The sequence below is a fragment of the Chanodichthys erythropterus genome, chromosome 13 (genome assembly GCF_024489055.1).
Source record: "Chanodichthys erythropterus isolate Z2021 chromosome 13, ASM2448905v1, whole genome shotgun sequence".
NCBI lineage: Eukaryota > Metazoa > Chordata > Actinopteri > Cypriniformes > Xenocyprididae > Chanodichthys > Chanodichthys erythropterus.
The window spans coordinates 26,541,778-26,560,345 of record NC_090233.1 but is presented as its reverse complement, the minus strand read 5'-3'; the positions used below and the strand labels follow the sequence as shown (position 1 = coordinate 26,560,345).

Genomic DNA, 18,568 nt, shown 5'->3' with positions numbered 1-18,568 from the left:
TTCTTTTATGCCAAAAATTATTAGGATATTAAGTAAAGATCATGTTCCATGAAGATATTTTGTAAATGTCCTACCATAAATATATCAAAAATGCATTTTTGTGAGTGGATATGCATTGCTAAGGACTTCATTTGGACAACTTTAAAGGTGATTTTATCAATATTTTGATTTTTTTTTTTTTTTTGCACCCTCAGAATCCAGATTTGCAAATAGTTGTATCTCAGCCAAATATTGTCCTATCTGACATGATGTATAAATCTCAATTTTTAAAAAAAAAATGACCCTTATGACTGGTTTTGTGGTCCAGGGTCACATATTTCTGTGTATATTTGGCCTTTTACCTGCACACAGAAGGCTGCTTGTCAGTGAGCAAATACTGAATATGAGTTTTTTGTGGCATGCATGCTGCACTTTTAATAACATAGTAATAACCCTCTTTATTATTCATTGGTCCATGTTTATTTATCACTCTAATGTTTCAATAACTCCTGCCAATTAAAAGCTGCATGAATATATTTGCATTCAGAGATATATTAAGAATATAGAAAAACTTAAAACAATTCACAATTTTATATAATCGCCATGATATAGGCCTATATATCGTCATATCACCAAGTCCTAGCAAGCAGTATCGCTTAAATACATTTGACTCGCTAGTTGAAAAAAACCAAGCCTGACTGGCTAATGCTATTTTTCCCATTGCTACTGCTCCTTTATTCCTTCATGTTAACTGAAGGCAAATCTGAATGATGTTCCAATTTCAACTTAATCAACAAGTACCAATCAACCATTACATCCTCAACTTATCTTATTCCAATTATTAATGCAGAAAATTCACTCACCCAATGCCATACTTTTCAAAGGCTTTACAATTCAAAATAGTATTTTGTATTTCAAATAAATAACGTTACATGTATCTGAAATACTACCCATCCCTGCCGCTAGGTGACGCGTTGTTGTGTTCCTTACTAATGCAATGAACCGTAATACCACTTCACTGTCAGTTTACGTATTTCCAAACATTCCTTTTGCCATGAATTGTAATAACCTAATCCAGTGCGATTTTTATAGGCTACAAAAGGAGTAAAGTACCACACTACTTCCCAAAACCCAAGACCAATCTTGAAAATTTTAATTCAGAATGTAGAAATTTAAATCACCTAACATGATATGTCAATGGTATTTACAGGTCTGATGCAGACAACGCAAATTAACCTTTTGTTCAGTAGGGGGCGACATTGTTCTGTACATTAAATTCTATAATAGCTCTGAACCTTCTAACCAACTTGTGCAGTGCATCTCAAACTATTGAGGAACAAAGTTTGGGCTGAACTCTAGTGCAGTTTATATGATTGAACAATAGCGCCTTTTCCACCTAAGTTCCACTTAACTTTCACCTAAATTATGCAGCACTTGCATAAATGAGGTGTTATGACTTTTTATCACGAAAAGTATCATTAATTAATGCAATGACTTTGAATACTTTCATACAGACAAACTCCCTGGTGACATGCAGCCTAATAAAATTCCTTAATTATTCTATTAATGACCCCCAACCAACAATCTCCTTATCTCTGCCAGTTTAGCAGTCTATCTCCTCCCACATTCTCGTAAAGAGCAGCAGCGCTCCGCCTCTCTTTCTTCCTCCTCTAAAAGCTCACACCCGTCAGCTGTTCACTATTGAGAGACCTGCACGCGAGAGCTGCTGTGTGACGATACGAGCAAATGTATTTGTGCACCGCAGTCACAATAATAGAGGAAAATAGTTTTCCATGTAACTCAGCAACAATATACCAAACTATATTTGTAGGCTAGTTTCCTACGTTAAAAGCATCTGGATTCAATTACTCTTCATTTGTTTATTTTGTGGTTTATCCACGCGACATCGGACGCTGTTACCAGAGCGTGCAGCGTGCAGTATTGTGACTCTGTCCGCGTCGCGTTGTGGCATGTTCGAGGGCCAAGGCAGACGAAACTGAAGTCTTCATTGCTCCTGAACAGGTAATATATACAGTCAGTATGTTTATAAATGTAAATGCACGTGCATTCTTTAGTCACCACTCGCTGTAGGTTGGCTGAACATTTCTTGCATTATACTTTAAAGCTATGTTTTGGTGGGGGTTTATGTTCGCATGTGATTTATTATTATTATATTATTATTATTAATAATAATAAAAATAATAACAAATAATTATATTTCAAACAAGTAATTATTATTTAAGGTATTATTCTTATTCACAATAATAATAGCAGTAGAAATAATAATAGTTTAAGTGATATAATTGTATAATGATAAATGACAAAATAGTGATGTCAGAGCACCTATGACATTGTCATAAGAATGTAGATCTGTCTTCATTTAAAATTAGGTTTCTGTAACATCTGTTGGCATGGACATAAATGGTGCTTGAAAATCATTTATTTATTATTATTTTTATTTTTTTTATAGAGACTACTTGTTATAACACTCTTTATTTCATTGTAAGTTAGTAGTTCATTCGCATTACATTGCTATTTTTCAGTGCTGTGTTACAAAATAATTAATGGCCAATGTCAGCACAGGGTTTCTGGCTCTTGTACTTCACAGCTGTGGCCAATTTAAATGGATTATTGGACTGTATCAGGTGTGATACATCACCATTGCTTTGTGTCCTTAATGTATTTAGGCCAGTTCGGAACTACATTTTGCCTCTGCACAACATTAGCGGAAACACAATTAAATTCTCCCCGGAGGGATGTTGACAGCCGGCAGGGACCAGGGGGCGTGTATCAGTTACATGGAAATTCAGACTGATTGGATTTGAATGTGCACCATATAGGTGACCAGATGGTAGTCGGTGACATTGACACACTTAGTGTTGACTCTGTGCCTGGTGCTCAACTCTTTGTTCGCTTTTCCACAGTAAATTTTAGGCAGCGGGGTTAGTTCTGAAAGTTTTCCCTCCCTCTTCAGTTTCCCCTCCTTATCCGTCCGCCTTTGAACACCTGGTAATGATTAGACTCCCTTGCATTTGTTCGCATTCCAGTCGGCTAGACATCAGAGAGGCTTCCAGTTGGTTTTTATGTTGTGTTTGCAGAATTACATCATCTTTCTCTGCCTTCATATTGAGGTTTGGCATGGACTTTGTGTATATTGCTGATATCGTTCAAAACGATGTCAGTCAACTTCTGAAACAGACAACGGAGGCTGTTTAAAGCCCAGCAGTATACCACAGTTTTGTCAACAGAATAATTTCCCCCTTTTTTTTTTTCAGGATTCAATGAAAATGTCTGTCTGTGTCCACGAGAACCGCAAGTCTCGTGCCAGCACGGGCTCAATGAACATCTACCTGTTCCACAAGTCCTCATACGCAGACAGCGTGCTAATGCACCTGAATGCTCTTCGTCAGCAGAGACTCTTCACAGATGTTCTGCTCCACGCAGGAAACCGCTCTTTCCCATGCCACAGGGCTGTGCTGGCCGCCTGCAGCCGCTACTTTGAAGCGATGTTCAGCGGAGGGCTGAGAGAGAGTCAGGACAGTGAAGTGGACTTCAGGGACTCCATTCATCCAGAGGTATTGTTGTAGTGTTTCAATTTGTATTCTAGTCCAAGTGTGTTGAAGTGAAACAGTAGTTTAAATAATTCATATTGCAGTTTGTCTGCAAAAATGAGAGGTTCTCACTTAGGTTAACTTTAGTTTTTACTCCGCATTTGTCTAGGTATTGGAGCTCCTTCTGGACTATGCCTACTCTTCAAGAGTAATAATAAATGAAGAGAATGCAGAGTCTCTTCTTGAGGCTGGTGACATGCTGGAGTTTCAGGACATTCGAGATGCCTGTGCCGAGTTCCTGGAGAAGAACCTCCACCCATCCAACTGCCTGGGCATGCTGATGCTCTCGGACGCTCATCAGTGCACCCAGCTGTTCCAGCTGTCCTGGAGCATGTGTCTCAGTAACTTCCCTGCTATCTGCAAGACTGAGGAGTTTCTCCAGCTCCCCAAGGACATGCTGGTCCAACTGCTGGCACACGAAGAGCTCGAAACCGAGGACGAGCGTCTGGTCTACGAGTCTGCTCTCAACTGGGTGAACTATGACCTTGAGAGGAGGCACTGTCACCTTCCAGAGCTGCTCCGTACCGTGCGTCTGGCTCTCCTGCCTGCCATCTTCCTTATGGAGAACGTCTCTACGGAGGAGCTCATCATCGCACAGGCTAAAAGCAAAGAGCTGGTAGACGAGGCCATACGCTGCAAACTGCGCATCTTGCAAAACGACGGTGTCGTCAACAGTCCTTGCGCCCGGCCCCGCAAGACCAGTCATGCCCTTTTCTTGTTGGGCGGCCCTACGTTTATGTGCGACAAGCTCTACCTGGTGGACCAAAAGGCCAAAGAGATCATTCCAAAGGCAGACATCCCCAGCCCAAGAAAGGAGTTCAGCGCCTGTGCCATTGGCTGCAAAGTGTACGTGACTGGTGGCCGGGGCTCAGAGAACGGCGTGTCTAAAGACGTTTGGGTGTACGATACATTACACGAGGAATGGTCCAAAGCGGCTCCGATGCTGATAGCACGTTTCGGTCACGGTTCTGCTGAGTTACGCCACTGCCTGTATGTCGTCGGAGGTCACACAGCTGCCACTGGCTGTCTGCCTGCATCACCATCGGTGTCCTTGAAGCAGGTAGAGCAGTTTGACCCAGTTGCTAACAAGTGGAGCATGGTGGCTCCACTGCGAGAAGGAGTTAGTAATGCAGCTGTCGTCAGCGTAAAGCTTAAGTTGTTCGCCTTCGGAGGGACGAGTGTGGCCCACGACAAGCTGCCCAAAGTTCAGTGCTACGATCCCTCAGAAAATCGCTGGACGGTCCCGGCGTCCTGCCCACAGCCGTGGCGCTACACTGCAGCTGCTGTTCTCGGCAACCAGATCTTTGTAATGGGGGGCGACACAGAGTTCTCTGCTTGCTCTGCCTACAAATTCAGCAGTGAGACTTATCAGTGGACTAAAGTTGGAGATGTTACAGCGAAACGAATGAGCTGCCAGGCGGTGGCCTCTGGAAACAAACTTTATGTGGTGGGTGGCTACTTTGGTACACAGCGCTGTAAAACCCTAGACTGCTATGACCCCACGCTCGATGCCTGGAACAGCATCACTACCGTACCTTATTCCTTAATCCCCACCGCCTTCGTCAGCACCTGGAAACACCTCCCAGCCTGAAGCATGCCTGTACTCCCTTGTGTGCCCCTACTGTTCCTATGAGGTATGTTGTGCAATCTAAATACAGAATTACCAGACTTGTTTTTTTGTTGTTGTTTTTTTTTGTTTTTTCATCCAATTATACAAAGGGATGCAATATGTAGCAGTACAGTGTCAGTAAAATGACAATGTTCATGTTTTTTTTGTTTTTTTTTAACCTGTATTAATAATTAATCTTTTAAAACTAAGAATTTAATAACAGTGAAAGGGTTAGTTCTGTCATTTACTCACTCTTATGTTTCTTTTTTCTGTTGAACACAAAGGTATTTTGAAGAATGTTGGTAACCAACCATTGACTTCCATAGTAGGAAAAAAAATACTAAGTCAATGGGTCCAATAAACTGTTTGGTTACCAGTGTTCTTCAAGATATCATCTTTTGTGTTCAACAGAAGAAAGACACTAATCCAGGTTTTAAACAACATAAGGGTGAGTAAAGGGTGACTAAAATGAATTTACTCGGGTCATTAAAAATAAATACTATATCTATTTATTTATTAGTTTTATTAGTTAATTAGGACTGAAATACATTTGAGAGAATTTTCCTTGCAACTCAAGGGAATAAGTGTTAATGTCCTTAATTAACAAGGGCTGGATGCATCTCATTAAACATGTTAAAATAATATTTGCTAATTTTCCCAAAATTACTTTTCAGAAAGTCCTAGTGTTGTGGTTGGCACGTACAGTACCCTCAAGCATACTGACACATTGGAAAAAGTCCTGTGTACAAAGTTACATGGCTCTTTGTTTCTTCGTATGCACACTGCACTTGGCTATAGCAATTTAATTTATTCCTCATGATCTGCATTGTGCATACTTTGACAGAGAATCTTATTAAAATCAGTGGCAAATTGAGTATTGACAGAGCAATTAGGTTGTCTTAGGAGTCAGAGAGGAAAGTAATGGCAAGGCAGCATGCTATGTATATCAACCAGGTCAACTCTGCTCAAATGTGCAATCAGATATATTTCTATCACTTCCCCAGTGCTTTCTCATTTCTTGTCTTTTTCCAGTTCTCCTTCTTTGTTTCTGTGAGGATATTCTTATATAGGTGTACTAATCTCAGTGTTTCACTTCAATCGTTAACTTTCAAAGCTGGTACATAAATGGATGTTTTATAATAGGTTGCTACAGATGTCACGTCTCCTGAGTCCATAAAAATACTGGCTGTTAAGCATTGAGCCTTGCTCAGTCTCCAGGAAAACAAGCTTTGGTCACAGCAGGACTGCATCGGAAAAGGGCATCAGGCTTTCCAGTATCTACCTCTCAGCAGTGATATGCCCACTGATGCAGTGTGTGTGTGTGTGCTCTGTCTGGTCTGGCTGATATGGAGGCTGTTTCTGATCAGTCTCCAGACTGTGAACGAGGGAAAAAAATAGAGATCCTTGCTCGAGAGAATTCAGAGCCTTGGTCTTTGAGCTGGAGATGCAAGCCTCAAGCACCTACCATAGAATGATGCTAGGCTACACCTGAATTTTAATGTGAATGTGGGCACATGCAAATCTTCACATGTAAAATTTAGATCCCAAGTAAAACTGTGTGTTTGTGTGCCTCTGTTGTGAGGAGGCGGTTTGCGGTAGGGCTGAATGAGTTATGAGCGTGCAGTGAGGGGCGTTGCACCGAGGGTAATTGAAGCAGAATAGAAGACTTTTATTGTTCCTGAGGGGGGAATTTGTCTAAGGGTGGAGGAAGGAGGGAAGAGAGGTAGGGCAAATGGAGGAGGAGGAGGAGGAGGGAAGGCTCTGAGAAAAGGCAGAGAAAGTAATGGTGAGGTGTTGTGTATTTTGATGAGCAGTGAATTGACAACATGGATCTTGCTTGCATGAAGTCTGAACAGTTCGTTACCTATGCACTTCATTTACAATGGACTGTTGTGTTGTTGAGCTAGAGTCTTTCTTTGTCCGTCTGAGTGTACATTTCCACAATGCGTAATCAAATATTTGAATGATTAAATGCACATTGTGCATCACTGCTGTCTTTCTGATTAATGTGTTGTCACATTTACCATTGTTTGGTGAATTTCTGCAGGGAATCCAGTAATTTCAATAGGAATCCACACGATCGGGAATTTTGCATGAGGGCGATTTGACGCATTGACCAACAGAAAAATACTTTTATATATTATAGATTTTATCTATCTAATTTCGCTTCTGTGATCACACCTTTAACGTGTGTGGAAGAAGTAGGGCTATAGTAGCATTATCTTGGTGTGTTAGTTTAACGACACACAGTGGAACAATTTAAGTCGAACTAAAATGTAAAATGAAGAAAAGTCAAATTTTTGCTGTAATCTGACAGATGTGTCTGTGCCTGGTTAATCGGGTTTGATGAAATGGATATGGTCGATGTACACCGATAAAACAGTGTGGCAAAACAAAACTGAATGCATAGATTCATAACTGTAGTGGAATGTCAGAGATCAACGTAAACCCACGCTATTGTTGATACAAATAATTTTCATTCGGAAATCTTTTTGGCTTTATTTATGCATGTTTTAAGCAAAACAGTAAGTGAGATGAGGTCATTCAGATGAGTCATAGCCGTTGTTTTCCATAAATGGTTTCGGTAATGTTAATCATCATGTTTTACAGTGTGCTGAAATCCTTGAAATTCATACTGTGATGTGAGTTTAGGTGCAAATCAGAAATCACACTGGATGCATTTATATGTTGTATTTCTTTGGAAAGAAAAGTGAATGTATAGACAATATTTTTGTTCTTATTTAACGAACATTTTCAAAGAGCCAAAGACATTGTGGGGGGAAAAAAAAACAAAGCAAGGGAAGTCACCATTTAAAGAGAAACACATAGAGGGTGATTATTTAGCACTGTCTTCTTTACTCTCTGAATGAAAGCACCAAATAATATAAAGATTTATCTCTGCCTGTTATAATGAAATTAATATTTTATACATTAATTTCTTCTCTGCCTTCATGGAAGGTGCAGTGAGAACAGAATAACCCCTAAATACTGATAGTCAACCAAACTCCAGGACTGTAGACTAAACAAAATACACACCAACTTAACTTCCTCCTCAATGAAAAACCACACTCATTCCATTCCTGACCCTTATGCACTGGTCATTTAGCTTTGCTTTTAAAGTCTCTGTGACTGTGTGCCTGTGAAATGCTGCCCACCTCGACAGGGCAGTTAATTTCAAAGTGGTGGTCCTTCCTTTGTTCACTGAGCCATTCCTATGCATTTAAAAGACCATGAAGTGTTCTAAGCAAGCTTCCTCCCCACTAACAATGAGGAGCCTCACTGCTGGCCAGAGGAGTGGGAGGAGAGAGAAGACAGAGATGAGGGGAGAGGGGGAGGACTGGATAAGGGAGGGTAAACAAAGATTTTCAGTCTTGCTCTTTCTTTCTCTCCAACTGGCTGTGTTTTCTCACACTCAAACTCCTGCTATCTCTCTCCCATGGGAATGCATCTGGTTACAGAAATCCTCCCTTTCCTACGTACGTAGACACACTGCTCTCTTTATCTCTTATCTTTTCCCTCTCTCTGTGAGACCATTTTTTGGACAAATGTGCTGTTGAACTCTGCAACGTTTCAATGATGTTCTTTGCAGACGCACTGCATTATTTCAGAACAGATGGAATAACGCATTACATGTCTTCCCCCCCCCCCCCCCCCCCCAAACATGGCCAACAGCAACAACAAAAAAATGGCCTCAATCTTCAGCACTTTGGATAGAAGGTCCATGATATGGAATTATATTAAAGTTAAAGTCATAATTTAAAAAAAAATAAGAACATTGCTTTGAAAAAAAAGGCTTAAAGGATGATAGACTGAAGTATGAGCCAATATTTGAGTATTTTGATATTGCATAGAAACCAGTGCTCCTGAATTTGTGCTCTTACAGCTTAAATATCTTTTTTTTTTTTTTTTTTTTAGTTAGTTAGTTTGATGCATAAATGATGCAAAAATAAAAATATGCATGTAAACTGCTGTTTCAAAGTTTGGGCTAGTAATTTTTAAAATGCTTTTGAAAAGTCTCACCAAGACTTCAAACAATATTTGGAATAAATAAATTTTATCTATTACATTAAATAACATTACATTACATTATAATATTTTATATATATAAATAAATAAATAAATATATAAATAAATTCATATATATATATATATATATATATATATATATATATATATATATATATATATATATATATATATATATATATATATATATATATATATATATATATGAAAAGTTAGATGAACAGCATTTATTTGAAATGTCTTTACACATTTGGTCAATTTACTGTGTCCTTGCTGAACAAAAGTGTCAGTTTCTTTCAAATATGTATATATGGCTTTTTTTTTTTTTTTTTCCAATCACAGCAAAGGTTTGAAAGGACAGGAACAGGTGACAGGTTAGAGACAGAAAATATCATTAGCTCCATATAAAATAAACCTGAATTAATTGAAAATATCCGCCATGGTAAAAACCGGCTTTTATGTTCCTGCGCTTATGCACGAGCGCGATCTGCACGTACACGTGCGTGTTTATGCCAGGCTTGTGTTTGGCGGGTGTGGGAGTGGAGGGAGGTCATTAGTCTAAGCTGTGTTCATTCACCGTCAGCTTCATGCTGCTTAGATGAAGTGCCATGGTTCACTGAACATTTTGTCTTCAAAAACAGCTCTGTAGAATCTACACCCAACCGGCCCCGGGATCGATGGTGGGATGGATTTGGATTTGGCTTTGCCCCCTTCCAGTCTCTTTGGGCTTCTGTTTGAGTGGGTTTTAATTGGCAAGTGATTCTTCTGTAACTGCAGGGCTCTGTTGCCCTTTACTGTCATTTATATGAGCTATAAGCACAACTTAAAAGAAGAAAGTGGGAGTTGGGGGGGAATGGAAATAGAAGAGAGAATGTGTGCTAAGGACTTGATTTGGATGCTCTGGGGGACTTCTGCTTTCTAATGATCACCTCCACTTCATTTTTCTCCTTTATTTCAAGCTAGAGACCCTGAGAGAGAGAGAAAGAGAATACATGACTTCAGAATGTATATTGGCCTTTGCAGAAGCTTAAGGCTGTAAAACGATACTAGAGTCAAAGCCAAAGAGGAAAAATACACTGTATCGCATTGGGTGCAACAATGGACAAAAGAGGAAGCTTTTGTTGCACTACATCTAGTTGTGCTCTAGGTTCCTAAAACACTTCTTTGTTAACTTAATAGCAGCAATGATCTGACTGAATGCAGACCTTTTTTAAAAGAGTACAGCGCTCTGTTTGTGATGTCTTTTGGCTTGTATCTGCTGCTGAACAGGTGTGAGGGTCTGACCTGTCCTCTCCTTTTGTTTTTCTTGAGGGGGGGAAAAGAAAAGATCAGAAACAAATGGTCAGGGTCATTGTATGAATCATGTTTGTGAGATGTTATTCTTTCCTGAAATGTGAACATGAAGTTCTGGGTGTTATTATTTAGTCTAGCTTTCAAAAGTAGCATGATAAGGGGGAAAAAACAATTGGAATTTAATTTCCTAATGTATTTTTGTTTTCTTATCTTTCCACAGAGTTCCTTGTGTCGTTATTGTCTACTGGATTCCAACTGTGAAGAAACGCTATAACCCTCCAGTGCAATTTTACAAAGACTTTCTCCCATAAGAGCTAAGTATCGTGTACGAAGTCCAGTCGCAAAGCTTTTTTTCTGCTGCAAGTCGCCAAAATCCTGCTTGGAGTACATTGTGATGTCATATCCTACATTTTGTGAAGTATCAGAACGTGGGCTTCATAGTGAAAACCAAAAGAACTGTGATGCATCCTGAAAGCCCAGTCTGCTTCCAACATAACCAGCATAATCATCACTTTTGTCCCAAACCCCCCCCCACACACACACACACATTTGTGTACTCTGACCATTTTTTTGTACAATGCTGATGCCATGCAAGCTAAAATAGACCCATATGCCTGTCTTAAGTTCTATACTGCATGAAGGATGAATGGAAGCTTTTGATTGGGAGACAACAGGAGTCTCAACGCATGATTGAAGATCTTAAGATACTTAAGGAAAAGTACCTCACATCCTGATATGTATCTATCTACCCTTTCTTCTCCCACGGTGATGTTAAAAAATAGACCTTGCTCAAAAGGAGAGAGGCTGAGGTGGGCTCTTAATGGACTGATAAACGTCTTATTTTGCTGGTTTAAAGAATAAAAAGGACCGAAGGAAACATGAGAGCTTTTTTTTTACGCATTTGTCCTTCACACGTCTGTACAAGGAGGACAGACTGTTGCTAAACCATTCCTTTTGAACAAACCTTAGCAGCTCGGTGTGAAAATGGACACGGACACAGTGTGTCCCAAGGTACATGCGCCAGCTGTGCGTATGTGACTTAGTGAGTGCGGATGAGGCATGTCCCAGCATGTTAGTCTGAACGAGAGTCCATCTGACCCCACTCAACACCCGATCATACTCCCACCCCCGCCAAAATAAACACCCGACAAACAGCGTGAGCATGCCCTCTGAGAAACCGCCGACAGACACTATCCTTCCAGCTTCTGATCACCGACCAACTTGAGTTTCAAGATTCTCCTGCACAAAACTAGAATTGTGCAAGACACTTCTGCTTTGCCATTTTTGCCTGTACTATTATAAGCACATACAGTCACAGTAAACGTGAACAACAGAAGGAGAGAGAAAAGAGGTGAGAGCCATTTCGTCACCCTGTGAGGGAATGCAGTCTCTATGGCAACAACTAAACTGTAAATGTAAAAAAAAAAAAAAAAAAAAAAAAGGAAGAAAAGTGCAAGAAACTGGCTGTCTGGCTTAAAATATTTCAGTGTCTATTAAGTCTTAATTTATGATTTTTTTTTTTTTTTTTTTTTTTTTTTAAAGCTTTTTGTTTTCCATTGTATTTTTTTATTATTACTTTTTTTTTTTATTTATTTTTTTTTTTTATTGTTTTTATTTTTCTTTTTTTTTTGCTTGCATACATGTTTGGATATATAGAAGTTAACAGGTTTTTGTACCAAGCATGGCCCAAAACGCTCTGTGTTCCTGCTGCTTTTTTGCACATTTACGTAGGGTAATTTTGACTGAGCAGGTGGAATTTGTAGTGGTCAGCGAACGCTTGAGCCTTTTGCTCATCTGATCAAAAACAGGGAGGCTTGGGGGTCAAAGGTCTTTGACAGGATAAGAATGAGCCGAATGATGTCACAGCCTCAGATTACCCTGGGTGCAAGTGGGTAGGTCAGCAGATGGGGGAGTTGGGAATTGGTTTTGAGAGATTAGAGGACGGCAAAGAAAATTCTTCAGACTTGCAGGGCAGTTCACCCAAAAATTAAAATTCTGTCATCTACTCGCCCTCTAGAGTCAGAACTGTCGTTTTTGGGTGAACTATCTCTTTAAACATTACCCAATTGATCCAGATTCTTTAAATGATTTAATAGAAGTTAAACATCTGGGCCTGGTTTCACAAACATGGCTTAGATTAAGCCAGGATTAGGCCTTAGTTCAATTAGGACATTTAAGTAACTTTTATAAAGATGCCTTAGGAAAAAAAAAACATTACTGGTGTGCATTTTGATGTCCGTACCAATTCCTTTAGTTAAAACCGCTCAAACGTGCATTTTAGTCTGGAACTAGGCTTAAACCTTGTCTGTGAAACCAGGGGCTGATGTCCTTAAACAACAGATCAATCCACCTGGTTGTGATGGTGCACTGACCTGCATCAACTTTTGTTTTATACAGTATAATTGGACCTCAATTTATGCATTTAAAAAGCATGAAGTTTAATCAGCTAGAACATGAGCATTGTTTAGCAAGTGCTTTCGACCAGTGCCCAGTGACCCCATGCCAAACTCTGTCCAGTATGCAGACTTTGTTACCCTGCTCTGTGTCCATCACTCTGTCAGTACTAGAGCTCAGGCTGACCCAGGGTCTCTGTGGGCTGTAATGTTCATGTAGATCTATCTGAGGAATGTGACGTACGCAGCTGCTCTCAGAACAGCTGGAACTGTCACCAGCATATCGTAAGTTTGACTGTCCCTTAGAGTTCAGCTGTGCTGTTAATATTTTGATTGGATTAGGCGTATGTCACAGACACCTTGCTGGATCAGTCTTGAAAATTAAGGTGATGCTATAAAAGAACCGTTTTGGGTTCCCCAAAGAACTCTTCAATGGACTGTTTCCTAAAACATTTTACACTGGACGTGAGTGGCACAACTCAAGCAGATGGAGACCATTGTAACAAGAGATACTATCTACACTGGATGCGAAGTGACACCAATGCTCGTTCTATTTCTGACATACTCCACGCACATACACAGCTTCCAACAACAAATGGATTCAGAGCTTTAGCTTTGGCGCAATCAGTGTAGATGGTCTCAAGCTGTTGTGACACAGTGTCGCTTGTAGACAAAGAACATTTGAAGTCTAATAACCTTTTTGCACTATAAAGAACCAGTTACACTTTATTTTACAGTACGTTTACTTGCAGTGTAGTAGAAAGTACTGGTAATATAAGGTAACTACATGGGAAAGGTTTAGTAATCTGTTCAGGGTTAGTAACTAGTTATAGCCCAGTTATTGTAATTGTTATAATAAGTATACTGTATGTACATGCGGAACAGGACTGCTAAAATAAAGTGCTATCAAAGAATCTTTTGTGCAATGAAAAGGTTCAATTGGTGTTTGAATGTTCATGGAATCCTAGTTGTCAAAAAGAACCTTTATTTTTAAGAGTGGATGTTAGTTGCTACAGTCTGTGGCATAAAAAGTGATTCAATGGTGAAATGATAAAGCTAGATCCCAAAGGTCTCAAAATAACAACAAAAAAATCTGAAAATCTAAAAAAGCGATGTCTACAATAAGGGCACAGACCATAGTGCTTTCATGTCAATGTCAAACGCACTGCCTGTAAAGATGACCTGTCTGTTTGAATATTCACTGTGGAGCTACGCAGTGACTACGAAGTTTTCGGGTTGAATAGCAACACTGGCAGTTTGCTACGCTATAGCTGTTGTGACAACACTGTTCTACATGCTACAAACAAATTACATAGCTTTATATTAATAGAATATAAAATGTTATGTTGTTCAATTGCACAGCTGCAATGTTGAAGGAAAGCCCCGAGAGAGGGAAAAATGGTAGCAAGGGGTTCATGATCCTCCCAAAAAACCCTCTCATCTCCTCCAGGAAATTCTTGCTTACAAAGTTCCCTTTGGCCTAGGATCTTTACACCCCTCCCCCTTCCAGAATACCTTTTCACAGAACACTGCACTCTCGAACCTCCAGCCAATCAGAAAACCTCATTCTGCCGCCCTCACATAGCACAGTTGCCACAGCGATGGTCAACAATCATTGCTCCCCTCTCCATTTGAGCTGGTAATAGTCAAGTGTTTTGTTTTTTTCCCTCCCTTCTTCCCCCTGTCCTCCTGCTCAAGTGAAAGATTGATTCGGAGGTGACTCATAAGCCTGTGTGCATTGAGAACTCTTAAACGCTGTATGCCTTCACAAACAGACGCATTGCTAAAACATTGTCAATGTTGGGCTGTATTGTTGTTTTTGTGGATGTCATTTTTCTTTTCATTTCTGTATGTCGTGTTATATAATTGTATTGTTATTTTATCTCAACCACTGCGGTTAACATTATTTTGTACAAGTGATTTTTTCACAATGTGAAATTCATGGCTAAATAAAGATAAGAGTTTTTCCTCTTGATAGATATAAAAGCGTATTGCATTATTCTGGTTTTCATAACCGACAAAAATAACTTCAGTACATGCTTTTACAATCCTGAAGTAAGTTTCCCTGTCTTTTATGCAGAGAAATTAAGCTTTTAATTCCAGCATGGCTTATTTGGAGCTTATTAAAACATTTCTCACATATCTGGCCAGCTTTATATGGCAGGCAATACTTGTCTGTAGAAGTATTAAATGGGTGTTTGTTTATTAAGGGCCCCTATAAATGTACAGAACAGGCTGAGATCATCTTGTATGTGTGTGTCTGCAAGACAGGAAGTAACGGCCATACGTGACCCATAAGATACTTATTCAAGTGTTGCTGTGGCAACCCTGACCATTATCTGCAAACTCTGGCAGCTGATGTGAAGCATGACAATTTAAAAAGACCTCCTCCACCAGCACAGGCCTCCTTTTCCTGTCCTATTGCCATTTTTCTTGGAAGTTCCTCCTACGTTCTTTATCATCCTGTTACCTTGATCCTTTTATTCCTTTATGAATATAAAATAACCAAAGTCTATTTTTAACCATTCAAAACATTCTGCATCCTGCCTAGTGTAACTAGCAGGTTTAGCATGAGTAAACTGACACATGGTGACACACAATGTTACAAACCTGCTCTTCCTGAGAATAGGAGTGTTTACATTCCAGTGATAAAGCAAGTCCCTTTCAGAAGGTTAAAGAAAGACGAGTTTTACAGGCTCTTGACACATACCCAGGCACACTATGGCAAGATGATGAAGATGTGCTTAATCACACCCTTTAGAAAGCTATGAAGTTCTCACAGGCTCATATAACCCAAGTGATTACAGTATATCTCTATAATAATAACATGACAACTTAGGATAGTAAATATTAATGCTTATATTGGAGATATTATATGGATTGTATAATGGCAGGGAAATTTCCTCCAATCAACATAGTTTAAAACCCAATTACATATCTTCATAGATATATATACACACAGTCAACACAGTCATGTGATATGATGTCCCTCAAGTTCCTGTTGCCAGGCAACATGTCTGTCAGTTCCAGTAAGCTGGCACATGCTCTGTGTTTTCTGCCAAAGTAAGAGCCTCCTTGAGATGTCACGCCGTCTCTTGGCCAATAATAGGTCGCTGAATGTGAAATGGGATCCAATCATCAATCAGGTGCTGAGCACCCTGTTTTCAGGCAAAGTAAAAAATAGCAAAATAATGGCAAAACAAGTGTCTATTTCTTTCATGGCATTCTCTAATTACCAACACTTATGGCCCGTCTTACACTCTTTATCATTCTGTGTGGTTTCTGTAGTTTTATGAGCTGAACATTATACAACCCATGAGCCTACAAAAGCTGCATACATTCTAAACAAATGAAATCATATATTTATTTACATATTCTGCCATAACTTCAGTATAATAACCCTCGTAACCCCGTTATTTTTTATAACCCAAAAAGCACCCCCAAACTTGTTGTTTCTCAACCAAAAAGTGCCTTAATCATGCCTATAGTCAGGGTTACCAGGTTTTCACAACAAAACCCGCCCAATTGTTCGTCAAAACTAGCCCAAAACTAGCCCCAAGGAATTTCAGGGGGGTCCCACGCATTTTTGGCGGGGCTCCCCTGGTAAAATGTGTATTTCAGGGACTAAATATCATGTTATTTTGGGTTGATTCAACCCGCGGACATGAAAAACAACCCGCGGCAACAGTGCAAAAACTAGCCCAATTCCCCAGGAAAACCGCAGACTTGGCAACATCCTAGTCACAATGAAATCAAAATGAACACTTTTTTGGTGATATGAAGTATTGCAGCATTTATTGTAAATGATTTATTATTGTCATTAGCATATTATTATTTAATTCACTTGCCCCCATATACTTTAATCAAAATAACTTCCTCTCCCATTTGCAATTTTCTCTGATGACGTCTCTACTGGTGCGAGGGCAGGACAACTTGTTACTCACATAGAGACAGAGCGCATTTATGTTAATCTGAAAACCACGCCCAACGGGGGGGGAAATAATAATAATAAAATAATTCTTTGACATGGTAAAAAATAATGAATGGTTTGTTTTTGTTGGTTTGTTTAGCATATGTTGTCGTCGATTACGACCCCCTCCAGTGTATTTCTTAAAGTAATTATGACCCTTTCCGCTCTGTCTCACTGCCTGTATCCACTTTTGTGTCCTTAAACATTTGTTTTTTGGGGTCGACATCTTATAAAAACTTATTAGTTTGTTAGCTGTACACCTTGTCACACAGCAGCTTTTAGACATTGTTCTATTTTTTGTAATAAGTCAGAAAAGACATGGAGACGGTTGGATTGTTTTCCCCCGTGGGCGTGGTTTTCAGATTATGACGCGTGTCGCTCTGTCTCTATGAGATCACAGCAGTGATCCAACGATCCAATCAATTCCCGATGAACAAAACCAAGTCCCACCCTACATTTTTTCTTGTTCGAAAAGCCATTTCACTTGGATATAGGCTACATTGCAATAAGGAAAAAAACAATCGCATGCAGCTTTAATAATAAAACCATCTCTGATTTAATTTTTTTCTATTTAAAAGTCGTCGTGTAGCCCCGCCCACACTGAAACCTAACTGGACAGAAACACCGCTTCATAAGTAAATACGTAATTAAACATCGGGGATAAAGATTGTCTGTGGATTCGGGAAGGGATGAGTAATCTCAAGTTACAAAACATTGTGCAGTGAAGAATCACGACAGGCATGAAGATACAGGTAGGCCTGTGTTTTGGTTTTATGCTTCTGCATTGCGGCGTGACAGAGAACTGTTTTAATTGGCTGTCTTTGGTAGTTGATTGTGTCATATCACGCTCCGTTTTCGGTGGTGACGGACGATGATTGTTGTCATATCGCGGTTGGACCGGTGTGTTTATATCCATGTGTTAGCTACAGTGCTAATATTTGACAGTTTTCCTTGAGCATAAAAATGTTAGGAAATACAAATTATGTCATCATTCACTCAGCCTCGTGAGTGAAACCCACGGGGGTAGCGCATTACAAGTAACGCGAGTTACATAGTTACTTTTTCAAGTAGCCTAACCAGTAGAGTTAAGTTACTTTAAAATGTACAACAATGTAGGCTAGTTACTTTTTTAAATAAGTAGTGCATGTTACTTTGTTTTCCCATCCTACTTAACACCTATCCTGTCCCCATGTTGAGAGTAATCCTTAGTAAAGGTCCAGAGGCATTGTGTTAAATTAAAAACAAACAAGAAAATGCAATTCAAAAGTAATGTAATGCGTCTTTACATAAAAAGTACTTTTTAGGGAGTAAAATAATGTAATGCATTACTTAAAAATAACCTTCCCCAACACTGAAAATAAATACATCATAGCCTACATGTTTCAAAAACAAGAAGATAAGTATGTGACTTTCATTACTGGGTGAACTAATCTTGCCTGGAAAATCCAGCCTCACCACTGTACCAGCGGATGAGTCTGGTCGGCCATTGAATCAATTCGATTTCTAGGGTGGAGCAAATTCGAGCAAACAGGAAGTGGAGTAATCCAATCAGAGAAGGGCGGATATGACGTTAGCGAAGCGTCAAGAGAGTCAACAGTGAAAAGTAAATAATTAATGTGTTTTTGGTCATTTAAAACTGAATTCACGGCTAGAACAAACTCTCGGCCGGGTCTCCCGTGCGCAATCT

The 18,568-nt window shown here is 39.5% G+C and overlaps 1 protein-coding gene across 2 annotated transcripts; it reads left to right on the top strand.

The window, feature by feature from the left end:
- The first annotated feature begins 522 nt into the window (after nucleotides 1-522).
- enc1 (ectodermal-neural cortex 1) lies at nucleotides 523-14,849 on the top strand. 2 transcript variants are annotated; one of them, XM_067407712.1, is made up of 4 exons: nucleotides 523-2,001; nucleotides 3,255-3,554; nucleotides 3,700-5,224; nucleotides 10,739-14,849. In XM_067407712.1, the coding sequence occupies exons 2-3, from the start codon at nucleotides 3,261-3,263 to the stop codon at nucleotides 5,179-5,181; spliced, it is 1,776 nt and encodes a 591-aa protein (XP_067263813.1). In that variant the 5' UTR covers nucleotides 523-2,001; nucleotides 3,255-3,260; the 3' UTR covers nucleotides 5,182-5,224; nucleotides 10,739-14,849. The 2 variants fall into 2 exon arrangements, with proteins under 2 accessions (XP_067263813.1, XP_067263814.1); XM_067407713.1 differs by lacking the exon at nucleotides 10,739-14,849 and adding an exon at nucleotides 9,867-9,893.
- The last annotated feature ends 3,719 nt before the right edge of the window (nucleotides 14,850-18,568 follow it).